The following is an 18,392-nucleotide window of genomic DNA, read 5'->3' on the forward strand; positions in this document are numbered from 1 at the left end:
GAGAAATTTAGCCTTCTCTGTCAGGGAGCTCTGGTGCCACAATAAACTACAATTCCCAGGATTCCCTAGCACTGACCCAGGGTAGTTAAAGTGGTCTCAAACTTGATTATTCCTACAGTGTGCTTTGGACCATAGGTGTTCTGTCTTCAAGCCATAGCCCAGAGTGGGCATGTTCCTGGTGCTGGGGGACAACAATGGACTCCCCATAGACAAACTGGAGGCGACTATCATGATCAGATTTGCCACCAAAATTGTAGGTTCCCACCAAAATTCAATAGCAACTGAAGTCATTCACTATGGTACAGGAGCGTGCCAGAGCATCTTTCCCCACTCCAATGCTATAAAAAGTGACCACTGTGGTTTCAGTAGTGTGGATGATCATGGCTAATTCTACAGGGGTGTGAAGAAGGAAATACAAGGGCAACATGTGGCCTCAGTCCTATCTTAGGCTGTATAGAAAGGCAGCCCAGAAATTATCTGTCATTAAAGATCGTATACTATACATTTACTAATATTGAATACACCATTTACTGCATATTACCTAAATAGACAATGACCCTGAAATCTGTAATCCTATGCACTTACTTGAGACTTAGTACCACCCAACTTGATAGGAAAAGAGACTCAGGGGCTCGATAGACTGCCCCAATAGAGCGGCATCCCACTGCCTCTTTCTTTGTCAGATTGAGGCCGTGGCAACTGCACACTGCAGCCCTGATATGGCACTTTACCAGCACTAAAAGAAATGCCTAAATGCTGCTCCTTTTAGCGCTGGCAAAAAGGCACCCTTGCCATCGTGGTGGTGGCTTTTCGGCGTTCCTTTGGTGCAGTGTGTCTAAACACTACACCAAAGGAGTGCTGTGACACCTCCCGCTGTGCGATTGGGCACGTGGCATGACACTGGCATTGGGACGTGTGGTGTGCATATGCCATACCCTCCACTCTGCCCCAAGGTCAGTGTTAGACACTGATCTGTTTAGCCCCTTACTTCTCAGTAGAGAAGACTGTGGAATTAATATTAATGAGAACGTCAACAGATTAGCAATGCTAATCTGTTCTGCTGAACTGAATGGATCTGCTGATCTGAATGGATCTTGGTACCAGATAGTGGACACAAAACAGCAGCCTAAAGTATTACAGAGGAATAACTTTCAGCTGATTTGATTGGAAAATCAATGCCTGTTCACTTAAGCCTATAAACAACTTTTTGCTATGAGTAATAACAGCAGACATTCTGTGCCATGCCTTGCTTTGCCTTCTCCTGTATTGCTTCACTCTGCCTTTTGAACATCACCATCTTTGTTCATCTTAATTGCCCTGTCTGGACTTTCTGTTCCAGATTCAACTTTGGCCTAATTCTTATCTCTCTATCAAAGAACAGAGATCAGACCAGAGACAAGGCCTAACACTTATATTGCCTTTAAAAAAAAAAAAAAAAAGCCATCCAATTCCAGAAAAAACTCAAGCTAAAGACCACTCATAAAATTCATTTCAAAAATGCCACAGCTCCTCTAATTTTATTTGCCATAAATCCTTGAGAAACAATGTTAATTCATTAGCAGATGCCTAACATTTTACTGAACAGGAGAATCCATCAAAAAATCTGTTATAGACAAAATTAAAATCAATACTATAACATATTTCATTCTTGTGACTCGAATGAAATGCAGTTCTGATTTTTGAGCACCTTTTATGTCTTGCTAGTGTCTGATGATAATTAGCTGTAATTTCTGCTAATATTTTAAATTATTCTTTCCATCTGCACTGTTGTAAATGTTCTGCAAGGCATGTGGATTTGTGTAAAGGGAAAAAATAAAGAAAAGGTGTTTCACCAAGCTAAAAATGTATGGTTTTTGCTTATCCTCTGCATTCCACATGTGCCATGCAAACTATTTTACTTTCAGTGTTACAAAAATGAATTCAACACCAATGTGAGTATTGTTATCCTTATTTTGCAGGTGGAAATGGCTTAAGAACACATAATTAATCAAGAAACCAAAGAATTCAAGTTAAGGTACTACCCCAACATGAAACAATGAAGAAATGCTTTATCAACAAGACTGAATTGTCATTTCTAATGAGTTGAGATTAACCCAGCAAATAGATTCAGGGTAATGTGAACTTCAAACACAATTCTCCAGATGTTGCTGGAGTGCAGTTCTCATCAGCTCTGCCCAAAGCAAATAGTGAGGGTTTGTGGGAAAGTGCTACAATCCCCCAACATTGTTTATGGTAGCTAAAACTGATGGGAATTGCATTCCAAAACATCTAGAGGACCCTAGTTTTCTGATTCCTGATCTAAGATATGCTCTCCCAAATCTCTTCCAATTATTACTTTGCCTGTTCTAGATCATTTGCATGATGTGATAACCAAAGAGTCAGTAAGCGCTGATATAAAAGCAATCATCCAACATGTGATGGGTTTTTTTTAAAAAAAATATTCCCTATGGCAGCCATGTGGCATGTAAATAATTATTATGTCGTTTTCAATGTTTTCCCGATAATCCTAAAACAGGGGGGGCAATTGGGTGCAGGTGGGAGTAACACAGGCTACATGTTGCTCCCGACATGATTAGAAGTGATACAACTTCCTGCCTCAGTTTTCAGTCCCCAAAACAGCTATTGGTACTGATTTTGGGGGTAGTGGAATGCAAGGGGACCCAAACTGCCATGTTTTTATGTTTTTATGGCAGTTTGGGAGCATATATTGGATGGAAAATAGTTAATTTTTGTAAAAGTGATCAAGTTGCTTCCAGGGAGGTAAATTTGCACTTTCTCCATCCCTAGGAAACATATTTAATGGTAGCCATCTTGGCCATACAGCAAAATAGACAAAATTCAAAATCCACAAAAGAATGATATCTTTATTTGCCAAGTGAATGCACAAAATACATCATGCAAGTTTTCAAAGCTTCACTGGCTTCTTCATCAGGCAAAGATGTTAAACATCACACAGGAGAAGACAATTGAAAATGTTACAAGTCACAGGGCTCTCACATGGCCAAGAAGGAGAGTGGTCTCTGCCTGCACTGAAATCCCTGTAGACCATCTTTACTGACAACAGAAGAGCATCTAAGAAAAAATGTAGGCCTGTGATTTTAAGTTCATCACTTTTTCTTCTCCTGTATGGATTTTACCATCTTTGCCTGAAGAAGAAACCAAGAAAGCTAAGGACTGGAGCGTGGCTTTGGTGCGGCTTCTGGACTCTTAGGACAAATGCATCATTGAAACACCATACCGCCACTGTGACTCGAAGCAGCTTTATTTTGGCTGTCTGTAACAGGCCATAGTTACCTTTGTTACTTCTTCTACATCTGGACATTTTATATCAGGCTTTATTCTCTAACATTTATGTATCCTTGCCTCAGCATGTACACAAATTATGGCTTCCTCTACTATTGCTTCTGAGATTTGTGCCACCTCAAGGTGCTTTAGATTTGAAACTAAGTGTATAAAAGGCCACAAGACCTTTGAGCTACCTAGCTCATTAGAAAAAATTGTGGGTTTTGGAGATTTTTAAAGAATATAAACAGACCAGTAGCTGTTTGCCTTAGCAAAACAGTCTGCACAGCTTCCCTGTTAATGAGTCATTCTGATTTATTCACAGGACTATGGCCTAATAGGAACTGAAAAGCATGAGTTTGGTTTCTCTGACCAGTTCTCGATTTATGTTTCAACAAAAACACTGGGTCAGAAAAACAAGGATGATGCTTTCTCATCTACCTAGAGAGACTATTTTTTTTTCACATTTGAAGAAACTCTGCTTTCCATGTAGACCTACACAGCTACTGGAGTCAAAAGCTGTCAGCAAAGGTAGCTCATCGTTCCATTATATTTCTAAAGGATAGAATCCTATTGTCATTCGAATTTTGTTCTCCATATAAAGAGTAAAGGAAATGCACAGTCCCTCAAAACCTTCTGTAGCAAGTTGCCTCAAGCCTGAAAACACTGAAATCCTTTTGCACTTTTCATGTTTTTTTCTCCCAGGTTGTAAGTATGTCTTCAGATTCAGAATCACAAAGGTCTGAGAAGCCTCTGATGCTTCTCAATTCCCCTTGGCTATACATATTAAATGACACATGTTCCCTGGATCACCAGCATGATCAAACAATATATTATCCCTAGAGAAAAATATGTCTTTCCCTACCTCCTAAGATAAAGTAAGAAGGCAGTACTGTAAGCAAAGATATGTCTTCATCATTTCTGGACAGCTAGGCATAAATTTATAAGATTAAAATGGATCTCCTAAGTCAAAGGTCCATTGAAAAAGGAACAATACATACATACTGGGGAGGGGGTGGACAAATGAAAAAAAAAATACTATTTGGTAACCTCTCTCTCTTGGAAGCAGTGGGCAACAGTAGGCAATAGCACAATGGCAGCAAGGCCTAACATTTTGATTTATTAATGGATCTAGTTTGGGTATAAGAGAGCATTAAGATCATACAGAGAGGCCCTTCTCTCTTTCTCATCACCCTCTCAGGCTTGTTTGGTGGGAACAAAGGAGAGGGCACTCTTGGTGGCTGCTCCCAAACTCTGGAACTCCCTCCCTAGAGTGGCCATGTTGGCCCCATGCCTGCTCTCCTTTCAGTGGCAGGTTAAAACTTTTCTTGTGTTGTCAGGCTTTTTCAAACTGATTGGGGTTGGGCTTTTAAATGCTGTGCAATGCAGATGTTAAGGTTTGTATATAGTTTTGAATACATTTTAATATTTTTAGTATGTAGTTTTTTAAAAAAAATAGTTTAATTGGTTTTTAAACTTTATATTGATATTTTATAATGCTTTTGTGTTGTTTTTAATTTGTACTGTTTTAAATTGGATTTGTAGCGAAAGTATGGCCAAAACCACTACTCCTGGATTTATCTTCAGTAAGTCACACTCTCTCAACTAAGAGAGATAATGACAAACCTCCTCTTGCTAGGATAGGGTTGCCAGTAAGTCAGAGTCAACCTGAAGGCACAGAACAACAATTACTGCTGTCTGTGGGGCCGTTCACACTATGTTATAAGCCTGTTTGCAAACCAATTTAAAAGGAGGTCATTCACACTTTAAATTTGGTTTTTCCTGACCCAAATTCCAGGGGGGGGGGGCACAAATCCCCTTAACCCACTTTTTCCAAAATCAAGTTTCCCCCAATTTCTTTTCCAAAACACCAGGTTTTATCAGGGTGCCACCAATGGGAACTTGCTCCCGATACCATTTGGGGCATCCAGGAGGGAGGGGGTTAATGTGCAGGGGACGGATCATGCCCACACCGTTGCTCTCTCCCTGCCAGCCAAGCGCCATTGTTTTTCTCTCTCAGCACTCAGTTGCGAGAGTGAAAAAAGCAGCTCCAGAAATGCAGTGGATTCAAACTTCCTGAGCTTTGGAAAGTGGTCTCTTTAAAGTGCAGCCCAACTTTTTTCTCTTCTGCCAGTGATTTAGTGCCCTTATCTGCACCAATGTCTGATTAGCAGAGGTCACCAAAGCCGGGATAGTGGTGGTGTTTCTCCTGGGAACATCATTAGATGGTGTTTCTTTAAAACAATAAAATTTCACAGCTTATGCAAATATTTGCTATTGCATGGCCACAGTAGTCTGCACCTTTAAATACTCACGTCATCTGTATGAGAAAGGTGCGTACGATTTGCTTGGCATTTTTTAAAAAAACCTATCAGTGGGGCTGTGAGTTAGGGGTCATTTTTTCCTCTTTCCCAAGAACTAAAAACAAAACAGATTCTGCTCCTAAGCTGGTGCAAACTAAAGCTCTCGCACACATATTAAATTGCTGAGCGATTATATTATTATATCATTATATGGCTGAGAGAGTGTGATTCCCCCTAAGGCTAACCTATTGCAGGGTTTCTTGCTAAGGGTTGTTTTGAGCGGCTTGCCACTGCCATCTTCCGAGACTGGCTTTTTTTGGCTAAACAATGTGACATAGATGCACATCATTTGATTGATACGTTTTTTAAAAAAAATCCAGAGAATGATCAAAATGATGGCTCCATTGTAAATCGATACAAATACTAATGTGAACTTCATCGGGATTAAATTGCCACAGAAAGACTCAATTGGGGTAAACATAGTGGGAACTTTGATTCGGTGTTGCATCATGCAATCTCCCCAGATCACAAAATCGCTAATGTGAATGAGCCCTGCAATGGCAAGTAGTAAAAGGATGACTGGCTCTGGAACTGCCATTTCCCTTTTCTCTTTTAAGTCACTTTTGTGAGTACAGTAATGTAGACTGGATAAAAAGGAAAGTTTCTACATTGTATTGGCAAAGTTTGGAGCATCTCATAAAGAGGAGACCTTCTCATGTTCACCTATGGAGGGAAGAGAAGAAAGAAGAAGATGAAGGGACAAGGGAGACTCAAACAACAAAAGATGCTTGAGTGTTGCAGGAAAAGTGGATGTGGAAAAGTGAACAAACTTGATTTGATTTCCCGGCTTGGAATTGACAGCTGCGTAGCTCCAAAAGTTTAGTTCCCAACCAGAACCTTTAATATCTCTCCTGCTACAGGTTTGAAGAGTTTGATTCCTTAGCTTCCTGTTACTGCTGCCAAGTATTGACATAACACCAAGGATGTAAACTACAGAGCGACTCTTATCTATTTTACAGATGAACTGAGATGGAGTGTATCTTCGTTGTGTCTGTGGCAGGGCATCAACTTTGTCACATCCAATTTCATTCTGTCATAGAGCCTCCTGAATACCATGTATTCTCCTCTGAAACTATAAACAATTAGGAATTGGTTTGTTGTAGCTACTGAACTTTTTTTTTTTTTTGGGGGGGGGGGGGCAGCAAAACAAAACAAATAAAGCTATAGCCAGTGCTCATACAAGTTTTAATCACTGAGGTGATAGTGAGCAGTAAACCAATCTAGTTGGTCATCTTATTTCAGCAGCCTCTAGCTGCAAACATACATTTCCTAACCAGTCTTGCATGCTATTAATAAAACACTTCAATAAAGCCTGTCACGCCTATCCAATTAGCGTGATCATTCCACTTAAGTAATATCTCATTGGGATTTCTGCACTGAATGTATCAATTACTATCCCACAAAATGGGTCAGGATTTTTAGTTAAATGCTATTTATCTGAAATTTGTTCATCTGTAAAACTCAGAATGCATTATTTAACTCCCTGCTGGGAGCTCGTATAAGGGCAGATCTACTCGGTTTCCAGTTAAATCTACAATTAAACCAAAACTATTTTTAAAATTGCTTAATGAATGGCATGCTGAATTAATGTTAAACAGTAGCAGCAGCATGGCATGCACAAGCAACCAAGCATATTCTTGTACAAAGTATATGGCTGAGGAAACACCAGTCAAAAGAAATTTACTCCTGGCTTTATTGGTTACTTATCCAGGAGTACAGCTTGTTGTATGTCTTAATATAATTAACTGAGTGCAAGGAACAGATTAACACCTAGTCAATCCTATGTATATTTGTGCTTCAAGCACTACAGTGGCAGTATGTGATAAGAACAGACTTTCTTTTGCATGCTAAGGTAACTACAAACACTTAAGATCACTGTTGCTTCAGCCCCATCTATCCCCATATTTATTTCTTTATTAGCTATATCAGTGTTCAAAGCTACCAGTGCTTTCACTTTGTTTTTTCCTTATTTAGCTTGTATAGCTTTCATAAACAAAAAGTGAAAGCATATTTCTATTCTCTTCAAAAGGAACACAAATGGGGAAGCCATCTTTCCTGGTGTAGCCAAAGGACCTCATAAAGGGAAAGTAAAAAAGATTAAATTCCCTTGGCATGGAAGAATTGCATGCTTTGGATTGGTTTCATACACCATGAATCCCCTTCGACAGCTGCTTACAGCATTAATTAAGTTTTCAAAACTTCCCTTCCACAGTTGCAAAGCAGGCCATGGCATGTGGACTGATGGTGGAGCACAAGTGTGGTGTAACAGCTGGAATGCTGGATGGGGACTTGGGAGATCCAGGTTCTGGTCCTTACTGATTCCTGAAGTTCACTAGGTGACTTGGTCCAGTGGTCCCCTCTCACTCACAGGGATGTTGTAAAGATAAAGTGAGAGGCAGGAAAACACTGTACACTGTGCTCAATGGATGAAAGGTGGGATATAAATGTCACTTGTTGTGTACCTACAAGTCATTTCTGATTTATGGTAACCTTAAGGAGAACCTACCACAGCATTGTCTTGGCAAGATTTGTTCAGAAGGGGTTTACCACTACTGAAATAAATAACCAATAAATACAATTGTAAAAGTGCTCAAGAGGCCTGTGGAATGGAATGCTATCAACAACCATAATACTGCTATAATTTAAAGAAACCAATTCACATAAGCTAAGAATGGCAGCAGCCACTGAGAAAGCCCTCTGCTTTGTTCCTCCCAAAATGCCTGAAGGACAGTGAGAAGAGTCTCATTGGATGATAAAATAACCTGAACCCAAGCCTATGTGGGTCTGACACTAGCTAGCCCTTGGCATTTCATAATTGGAAAGATTTCTACCTCTGGTCAAATAATATCTCAACATATGGATTGTTTCAAGTTGATTATGAGTTATGGCAACCCTTATCATGGGGTTTTCTTGGCAAGATTAGTTCAAATGGAATTCTCTATTGCCTATGCTGAGACTGAGAGCATGTGACTTGCCCAAGATCAACCAGTGGATTTCCATGGCTGAGTGAGGATTTGAACCATGCTCTCCAATGTACTGGTCCAACACACAAACCACTAAACCACATTGGCTCTCTTACTTAGTTTGGGCTATGTAGAACTGGCTTTAGCTCACTGTATATTTTTTTAACACTCCAGTCTATTTCCCCTTAACATTTAATAAAATCTGTCTAACTTGGATACCAGATCAGCAGTTTACTTCAAGCATCCAGAGGGCTAACATCCTTTCAACTCCCACATACCTAATCACTTGGCTTCTCACTACTTGCTTTGAGTTGGATGGGAGCAAAGGAAAATGGGCTAGAACTCTCTTAGTGGTGACTGGTATTCTGTTGACAGTGCCCTCCATCTAAATCCAATAGCTCATGTGCTATGAAAATCTCCTGACACCCCAACAGCCAGAAGAATGAATTCAGGAGGATAAGAGAAGAAATGAAAAAGAAAGAACATGGCAGACAGCTACAGTCATCATGAGCTTGTCCACCACATGGTTTGCAGAATCTGACTTACTTATATTATTGCCTTTTACATTAAACACACTTCCCACACTTAAAAGCAGTCAGTGCATGGTGCACTATTCAGCTCCTCTCAGATGTGGATACCAGATATGGAGCAATGGATTCTAACTACAGGAATAAAGTCCATCTCAACATTACGAAGAACTTCCCACAGTAAGAGCTGTTTGACAGTGGAACACATTACCTTGGAGGACAGTGGAATCTCCTTCTTTGGAGGTTTTTAAACAGAGGCTGAATGGTCATCTGTCAGGGATTCTTTGATTGAGAGTTCCTGCATGTCAGAATCGGGTTGGACTGGATGGCCCTTGTGGTCTTTTCCAACTCTATGATTCTATGACTCAAAGAATCAGTATGGCTTTTTAAAAGAGTACTTTAAATCTTGCTATATCTTGCTATATTAAGTCTACACAACTTAATGTTACCCTCCATAGACCACACATCTGTGCTGCTAACAAAGCAACAGAACTTCAGCTTATACAGGGGAAGAAAATATTCCAACCTAATATTTAGCACATGTTAAACAACCTAAAAAAGCCAAAAATCAGTTTCTGCTTTTTTCCCCTGGTTGTTTTGTGTCAGAACTAAACTGAAAGGAAAATGTGTTTTTAAAAAACCCTTTTACTTTTTAAATTAAAGCCCAATGTCAAACTGCAGACCTAACCAACTGGCATTTAATTTTGAAGTTGTTACAAGCGATGACTCTCTGCTAGTTAAAAAGGTTGTACCACTTGCAGAAATTCCACTGCTCAAGTAGTTTCTCAACTCATTATGATTTCATTATGCGAGAGTCTGTTTGAGACAGTTGCTCTGGCTGTTCTGTTGTTCTTCTGAAAATACACTTGTAGTACAAAATACTGAGGTTACCAATATACTTTATAAGCATCTAGCCTGCATTTCTTTCTACTCTGTAATTTGCTAGCTCATTCCATGCCTTCTCATTCTTCATGCGTGCCTTCATGCGTGCAGACTATGAAAACACCTAGTCTGAATCTTCAAGACATACCTATTTCTAACGAAGAAGCTTTTCAAATACAAGGGTTGCATTCTTACTTGCCTAAGCTTTCAGGAGATGAGGGGAGGAATGGTTGGAGCCATCCGTTGCAGTAATTACATGTTTTCCAACCATTCTTAAATATCTACATATAAAGCATACACATGTATACAAGCATTTTCTCACACAACACACACATTCTGAGCCAGTTTGAGATAATGGTTTCAGTATTGGGCTGCAAGCCTTGAGACCAGGGTTCGATTCCCAGCTCAGCCATGAAACCCACTGGATGACCTTGGGCAAGTAACATTTTCTTAGCCTCAGGGGAAGGCAATGGCAAACCTTCTGTGAACAAATCTTTGCAAGAAAACTGCATGATAGGTTCACCTTAGGGCCGCTGTAAGTTGGAAACAACTTGAAGGCACACAACAACATTCTTACACATAGCACACACACACTTGTGATCCTGAATAGGCTTTTTAAAAACTTTAATTGCCACAAGGGGGAGTGCAATACTTAGGAATGTAAAATTAACTGTCTTTTTATTAGATATGACCCCATGCCAAAAGACAGCATGCACGCACACACACATGCACACACTCGCACACACACCATATTCCAATTCATCTTAAAAACTGGCTGGATTTGAAGCATTTTAAACCATCTTACTGCTGTACAACTTGCAATAAGCAGACAGAAAAGTTCACTCATGGAGACCCCCAAAATTGTATAGATTGCCAGTTGTGTAGACAGCTCCCTGCCACAAAGCAAGACTATCTATCCACCACCAAACATCATCCATGTCACGATGTATCATAAGCAGAAAGCAGGCATCCTGGAGAAAGATGCACAAGTCTGCAGAAAGAGAAGCTCTAAATAACCCAATATTGAAAACTATGCTCATCTTAAAGTGGAACATCAATCAGAATTACCAGCCAATTTTACCTGTGGGGAAATTCCTTATCCAAGCATCAAATATGGTGATTTTCAAAACTCTGTTCAGATTGGGCATATGCAGATAATCCAAGCATGAACAAAATTTTTGCAAAGATATTTGAGGCAATGCAACTGCAGACCACTCATCATCCTATGACCACAATTTGAAAAGTAACACCAGGAATTTTTTTTTTAAAGAAAGAACATGCAATTATTTTTGTAAATGAACAACAAAGCTGCAAGCTGATTATCCCTGATAGTCAATGACTACTTAAAAATCAGATTCTTCTTTATCAGAGTGAAGATATTTTCCCTCATGCAAACGAACTGCAAACCTAGTTTGACACCATGAGTTTGCTGTCAACCTCTGTGCTTCCTATAAAAACACTGGATCGTTCTTGCAACTACATCCATTTCCAAGCATATGGTGAAATACAAATGTAAAGAAAACAACATTAATATTTGAGTTTGAGGAAAGTGCTTTCCTACAAGGCCTTCAAAACGGGAGGACTATCAACAGCAGGGGTAGGCAACCTTTTTGAGCCGGGGGCTGGGTTGCTGTCCCTCAGACAACTGGGGGGCCGAAGCCAAAAAATAAATAATTAAATATTTTTTTAAAAAAATTTAAATAAATAAATAAACCGGGACAAATGTAGGATATTTTCAAATGGAGGACACTTTTTAAAAAAAGTGGAGGACACACAAAAAAAATTGCTGATTTTTTTTAAAAAATGTTAATATAAATGCATGTTTCTGAGGCGTCTATAGACAATTGCCCCCCTTGCCCCTGCGCGCGAGAGGCCAAAGGCCCCGGCGGCAATCGGTGGCAGGACCGGGCTGGGGCCGGTCCCAAGGCCTCGCCGGGCCGCATCCGGCCCGCGGGCTGCAGGTTGCCTACCCCTGATCAACAGAGAGATCTTGTGAAACAGCAAACAACAGGGAATATGTCTGGTGCAGTCTGACAAACAACAGTTGCATAAGTTACAGCACTATCAGAAAGAAGCAGCAGGATAAGAAATAAACAGGAAGAAACCAGCTTTGCACTGACGAAAACCCAAAATGCTGGCAACCTCCAGTGTTTTGCAAGCGTGCCCATCTTTGGCCCCCTTCCACTGTTTGTATTAATGAATGGGAAATGAGATACATGTTCCCACTTGATTATTTATGAAGGTGTGTGGCTCAGAATACATAAAGGAAATAATTATCTCCATCAGTTATGCTGACTGGAGAGGACAGAGGTGACTGAAAATGTTATTTATACTCCTGAAACTAATTCCACAGCATTTTAATCTCCTTGTGGTAATAATTATCTAGGGTTCATCAGTCTCAGATTTTGTCCCCTTATTACAACCCAAAGTTATATTTATCACCCTGAAACTATGGCCATTTCCCACCCACCCACCCACCCCCTTAGACTGAAATTGAACTGGGCTGACATCTTTGACCAGAAATCAGTGCTGCAAGATCAGTAAGGAACACAGAGATGGTAGAGAAGATGCTTAGGATGGTTGCTATTGTTTCTCATATAAATATATATTATTCTTTTATCATGCCTGGCACTTTACAATGCAAAAGTGACACCTACTGGCTGCCATGCAAGATAGTCTGCTACTCACAAAGTGAGCCAGGAACTCACAGAACACCATGAACAATGAAACAACTATACTGCTCACAGTCTTTGAAAAAGAGATGAGAATGTTTGTAATAGTGGACTTGGCTCTTTTTTGGTATACAACATGGACAATTTTTTGTCCAATAGTTGACTTGTCCCTTTTTTGGTATACAAAATGGCTAACAGTTTTAGGAGTTTCTCCAGTATATACTTTAACAGTAGTTTACACCACTTAGGTTTGCACTTAGAATCCTCGGCTACATATTTCTCAGAAGGAACACAGAGCTCTCCAGAAGGAAATTCTAAGTTCCTTACCAAACTACAGATCTCAGTTCCACAGGATAAGGCTATGGGCATATCTACACAGTCCAAATGAAGCAGTTCTCTCTCCCCGTGCTCCCCCATCCATACAGCAACCTGTCTGCATGACACAGGGCTGAATCCCCCAATTCGAGTGAGGACTGTCTGCATGATGTAAGGCCAGTTCTGCACTGAATATCCATCATACCAGCCTTAAATCAGTCTAAGATAATTCACTTTTTGTTTTGGATTTTGCAGAAAAGTTCAAAGCATTTTGTAGTGACGCCAGGTAATGATCTACATATGCTGCCCACTGTATTGTCCAACACTGTCAACAATGGCACAAGTCACTCCCTCTGAGATCACAACAAGACACCCAGCCATATGATTAATGCTGGACACTTTGTTTCTGATCTCACAGGGAATGACTTGGGTCAGTGGTGGTGGCACTTGTGACATCACTCCAATGCTGGGTTCTTTTTACTCTGGAGGGATGGCGCATGGTTTGGGGGCTGCACCGTCCCTTTGGAGTTAAAACGGGCAAATGCAGACTGCTGTTTTACAGTGGTCTGTACTGCCCCTAAGTTTAGCCATATTGTGTCACAGACAAGTAAACTAAATAGTTGCATTCTCCCCACTTTTGGTCAGTTTTAACCCCACCCCTGTTGTAAACTCCTGTTGCAGTCAGCTGGGGAAACAAACCATGGACAAGGCATGTTCAAAACAAGTTATGCTTCAAGACATAATGCCAACAACAAATACTGGCTTCTAATCACTTATAACAAATACATTTCTGAGCATGGTTTTGAGGATAGGGTGTCTTGGAGATGTCTCATTCACAGGGTCACCAGAGGTTTGCAGGGACAAGTTAAAACATAACAGCAATTTAGGATTCTAAAAATTACCGCCAGGTTTACCATTATGTGCAAATGTGGTTGAGGCAATATGGATGTACTATATCACTGGAAGCTGTTAAGAAAAATGTGGGGTTTGATGGAATGACGTGCTCTCCTCTCTCCCCATTTCAGTTCTAGGGTAGGAGAAGACAAGAAATCCATTCTTCTTTACTCCAGGGGGCAGAATCCACAATCCAACATATGGGATTGTGAGCATCCTCTGAACAGGAGTTCTAACATCAACCCATTCAACATGTAAGATACTTCTTGGTGATGTATATAAAACCGTGTGATTAATTAAGCTGAGAAAACATTTTGTGGAATAAAGAAAATGGTCCCAAAGAGAAGACTTTACTTTGTCTCTTCCGAACTCCTCAGTCATCCTCTTCTTCTTGTGGACAGTCTGAGCATTCTTAGCAAGTGGCTCACACACAAGAAAGTTTTAAACTGTTAAATTAGGAAGTGCCTGGGAAAGCTTTGGTTATTTTATGCTGAGTAGCATATTCTGTAACAATGTGGCAATCTAATTTAAATAGGTACTTAAATGTGATCCATGAAATAGATAACCCATTATGGGGCATATGTAACAAGCTGAAACATGCATTAGGCCATCCATTCCACTGCACTTTAAGGAAAACAGCTAACCTTGTTTATCCTCCCTCTCGGAGTCACTCTCACCATATCCATCACTTTCATCTCGCTCACTGTCAGAGGCCCGCAAAGCTTTCTGTGATGACTTTTTATTCTCCTTTTCATGGTCTAAATTATCTTTTTCATCATCTGAGGGTGACTTTGACATTCCATTCATTTGATCATCAGCCTGTCCTTCTTCATTAACTTTCTCATCTGATTTCTCTTCATCTGCTTCAAAATCTTCATCATATGCTGAAATAAAAGGACAATTGTACTGAGAGACAGAAGATGGAATGCATGCTACTTGAAGTTCTCATTAACCCCAAATAGGTTAAGTCCATTAGCCTCTGTTCTCCTTTGCATCTGACCCTCCCTTTGCCTTCTTAAAAAAAAAGCCAGATATTAACATGCTGAGCCATGGACTGAAACAATACACTGATACAATCCGTCTCCAAAAACTCCACAGAAGTTCCTTTTCCATAAGCTCAGAAGAAGGCATATGTAACCTAGTTCTTCTGTATTAGGTAAGTTATGTCTCATAGTTGTAACTGTTATATGTTCTAAATCTGGATGACAAGAGAGTTAAAGGCTAAGGGGCTTGACAGACGGCCCCTAAGGGCAGCTCTGTGCTGCCCCCTGGAAGCACCAGATTGGGGCTGTGGCAACCACTTGCTGCAGCCCTGATCTGGCCTTTCCACGGCACAAAAAGAAACCGCAAAAAGCAGCTCCTTTTTGTGCCATGGAAAGGGCACCCAAGCCATGGCGGTGGTGGCTTTTATCCACTTCTTCAGCATGTGTAAACACTGTACCAAGACGTGGCATGGTGCCTCCCACCGTGTGATTGCTTGGATGGCATAACGCTGGCGTGAGTTTGGAGACAGGGCTGGCGGCGTGTGGTCACCATGCCCCCACTCTGACTCCATGCCAGTCTGTACAACCACTGTTTTATTTGCTAGACATTTTTGTGGACTGTAAACCACTTTTCAGATGCATCTAAAGAAGTGGGCTGTACTTATGCCAAACTAAACATCTTAGTCTTTATGGTACCACAAGACTGTCAGTTTTGCTAAAATAGACTAGCACAGCAACTCCTCTGGAAATAAATGATTGTCGCAAGATAAGCTGTAAATAGGAACCATGAGAAGTCTGCTTTTCTGTTCTCTAAGCATGCCACTCACATCATGATTTTACCTGTAAAATATAATATATAACAGAGATGCGTACATTATTGGAAAAATAGATCATACCACACCTGGAAGCGCAGGGTTGGGCATGTGGCAACCAGATGCCACACCCCAACCTGCTCGAAAAAGGAGCCATGAAATGCGGCTCCTATTCCCAGTACTACAGGGGTGCCATAAGGGCCACATGGTGGCCTTATGACACCCCTCATGCGTAGTGCTGTGTAAGTGTTGCGCATGAGCAACATCATAATAGCATGTGCCATCTGTACAGGTGCTCACCAAGATGGTGCCCAGGGCACACAGTAGGGTTGCTGAGCTTGTAGATGCTCAGTCCTCACGCAACCCTATTTCATGGTTAGGCCAGCACAAAGTGCCTGTCTGTACTGCCCCTAAGATTGTCTGCAGCACCTTTTTGCTATATTGGTATATAGTCAGTGGGAGGCCTAGGTTTCCAACCATGCAGCATGAAAAATATCCTGAAATCTCTCCTGATTAAAAACCATTCCTGGTTTTAAAATCAGCAGTACACTTCCTGGGAAGGAAAAAGTTAGACAGGTAAGTAGCTCTGAGGAATACAACCCATCTTCAGAAGGCTGAACTACTTGTTCCCAATCTTATGTTTACTATGTGATAGTAATCTGGGAAGAAGAAGAACATTCCAAAATCAGTGAGGATAAGAGGAAGAATTTAACCTTTCAATTACCTGCTGTTTTTTTCCCTGCAAATGTCTCCCTTGAATTATTGTTAACTGGCAAATGTGTTTCAAACCATTCAAAAGCAGCATATTGTTCTACACTAAAACATCTTGTAGCCATTTATAAAGAGGTTCTGTGGAAGTGGTGAACATTCATCTGCTTATCACTAGAATCCATACATGTAATATCAGCACATATCTTCATTAATAAGATGTATAATTTGGAGATATGCTAATTGTAAGCTATCACAGTTTTTAACATATGTTACCAATTAGAAGGCGTCTCAATTTAGTAAGAAGCTTGGGACAGCAAAACGTTTTCTCAGAGTAAATGGGATATGTTCACACTAGGAAAAAACATTAATAGTTTCTGTATTTGCATCACAGAAATAATGGATTAATCATGCTGGCTACATACAGAAATAGAGGCATCATGCTTATCAATACCAGTTGCTAACAACAGCAGGAAAGGGCTGTTGGTCTCCCATCCTGCTTTTGAACTTCCTAGAGACATCTGCTTGGCCACTGTAGAAGCAGAATGTTGCATTAGATGGGGTTTGGTCCAAGCCAGTAGGGATCTTTTTATACTGTTATTGCTCTTATAAAAAGATAGTTGCCCGTGAAGATAGGGAATCCAAAAACATTTTAGGGAAACACGTTGTCAATGCTTTAATGCTTCTACTTTTTTCAACTGTTTAGAAGATGTTCTCTGTGGCAACACATCTAAGCAGACGTTTTCTCTTGGGAGCGATTTTTCTCAGACTATTAACTCATCCTCTCTTACAAATGGAAGGGTTCTTTCCATGAGCAGAAGGGCAGCTTTAGATCCAATCCTCTCTTTTGGACCCAATCCAATTATCACGTATTCATCATCACACTCTGGCATTTGTGCCATAGACATGAATCATTATTCCATTTTTACTAATTATGCAATTTATCAACGGCCTTCTGGTATCCTCCATGTCAAGTAAGATGTCATTCTCAACCTGCAAGCACCCTTTTGAATAAAGTAATGATACCCACAAATTGGAATGCATATATACTTTTCATAAAATAAAGTATTTTGGCTGCATCCAGTTTTAGTAGCACCTTGCAGAGAAGCAACCAAATGTTATGATGAAAGAGAAGCTGTCACATCAGTCAGACACATTCCAGCTCTTCCTTGAACAGCCATAATTTCTCAGTCCTCAAGTTTAATTGTTCACCCACTTTTTTTCCCCTAGCAACTTTTTTGCCCTATGTTCAAATGACAGAATGCCAAGGAGAAAAACAGGGAGGTTGGGGGTGAAAATCTCATGCGGAACCAATTAAGCAAGTAAACTATTATCTGTATAGTGAGGCTTAAGTAGTAAGTAGATTTAATCATATTGATTGAGGTTCCAGCTGCATCTGGGACAACAGGGCCTTCTCCACAGGTAATTATCTGAGACGTGTCCAACTCCTCAAGGAGAGGAAGGTGAGACTGAACAAGAACAAAACAGTGTACACCTGGTAACTAATGAGAAATCTGCAATAAACTCAAAAAAGAAAATTCAAGAGCACAAAATGGAAAGAGATGCATTTATGGAAGGGAAAAGCTAGATTATGCAGTGACATTCAGAAACAAGTGAAGTAGAAAAGAATGCTGGGGAGTACTGGACTGCTATCCAAATGCTGCTGAAAAGCATAGACCTGTTCACTTAAATTTTGCTATATGATGTCTGCTCATCATGCTTCTCTATCCGTTTTTAAGCATCAAGTAAAAATACCATTATTCCACAGCATTTGCTTTATAGCTTTAGTTCTGCTTAGTTACTGGGGCTTCATTTCATTTTTTGGTACCCAGCGATGATGACAACAATGAAGAAAGAAAAATTAGAAGATTGTGATGATATTGACGATACACTAAGCTGCTTTGTAGAGATGTACAAGTGAACAAGTACAGCAAAAGCCACAGGAAAGGAATGTCCCAAATAGTAAAACAAAAATATCCAGAATAGTAAGT

At 40.3% G+C, this 18,392-nt stretch overlaps 1 protein-coding gene across 7 annotated transcripts in view; it reads right to left on the reverse strand.

The window, feature by feature from the left end:
* ERICH3 (glutamate rich 3) overlaps positions 1-18,392 on the reverse strand; it is an 88,543-nt gene that overhangs the window by 22,918 nt on the left and 47,233 nt on the right. For 6 of the 7 annotated variants that reach the window (XM_089515456.1, XM_089515450.1, XM_089515454.1 and 3 more), the window contains one exon: positions 14,543-14,782. In XM_089515456.1, the coding sequence (XP_089371582.1) occupies positions 14,543-14,782 (240 nt within the window). The remainder of the gene's footprint in view (positions 1-14,542; positions 14,783-18,392) is intronic. The other variant, XM_089515451.1, reaches the window with a different exon arrangement.

The sequence above is a fragment of the Sceloporus occidentalis genome, unplaced genomic scaffold (genome assembly GCF_023333645.1).
Source record: "Sceloporus occidentalis isolate IW3139 unplaced genomic scaffold, rSceOcc1.0.p SCAF_3, whole genome shotgun sequence".
Taxonomy (NCBI): domain Eukaryota; kingdom Metazoa; phylum Chordata; class Lepidosauria; order Squamata; family Phrynosomatidae; genus Sceloporus; species Sceloporus occidentalis.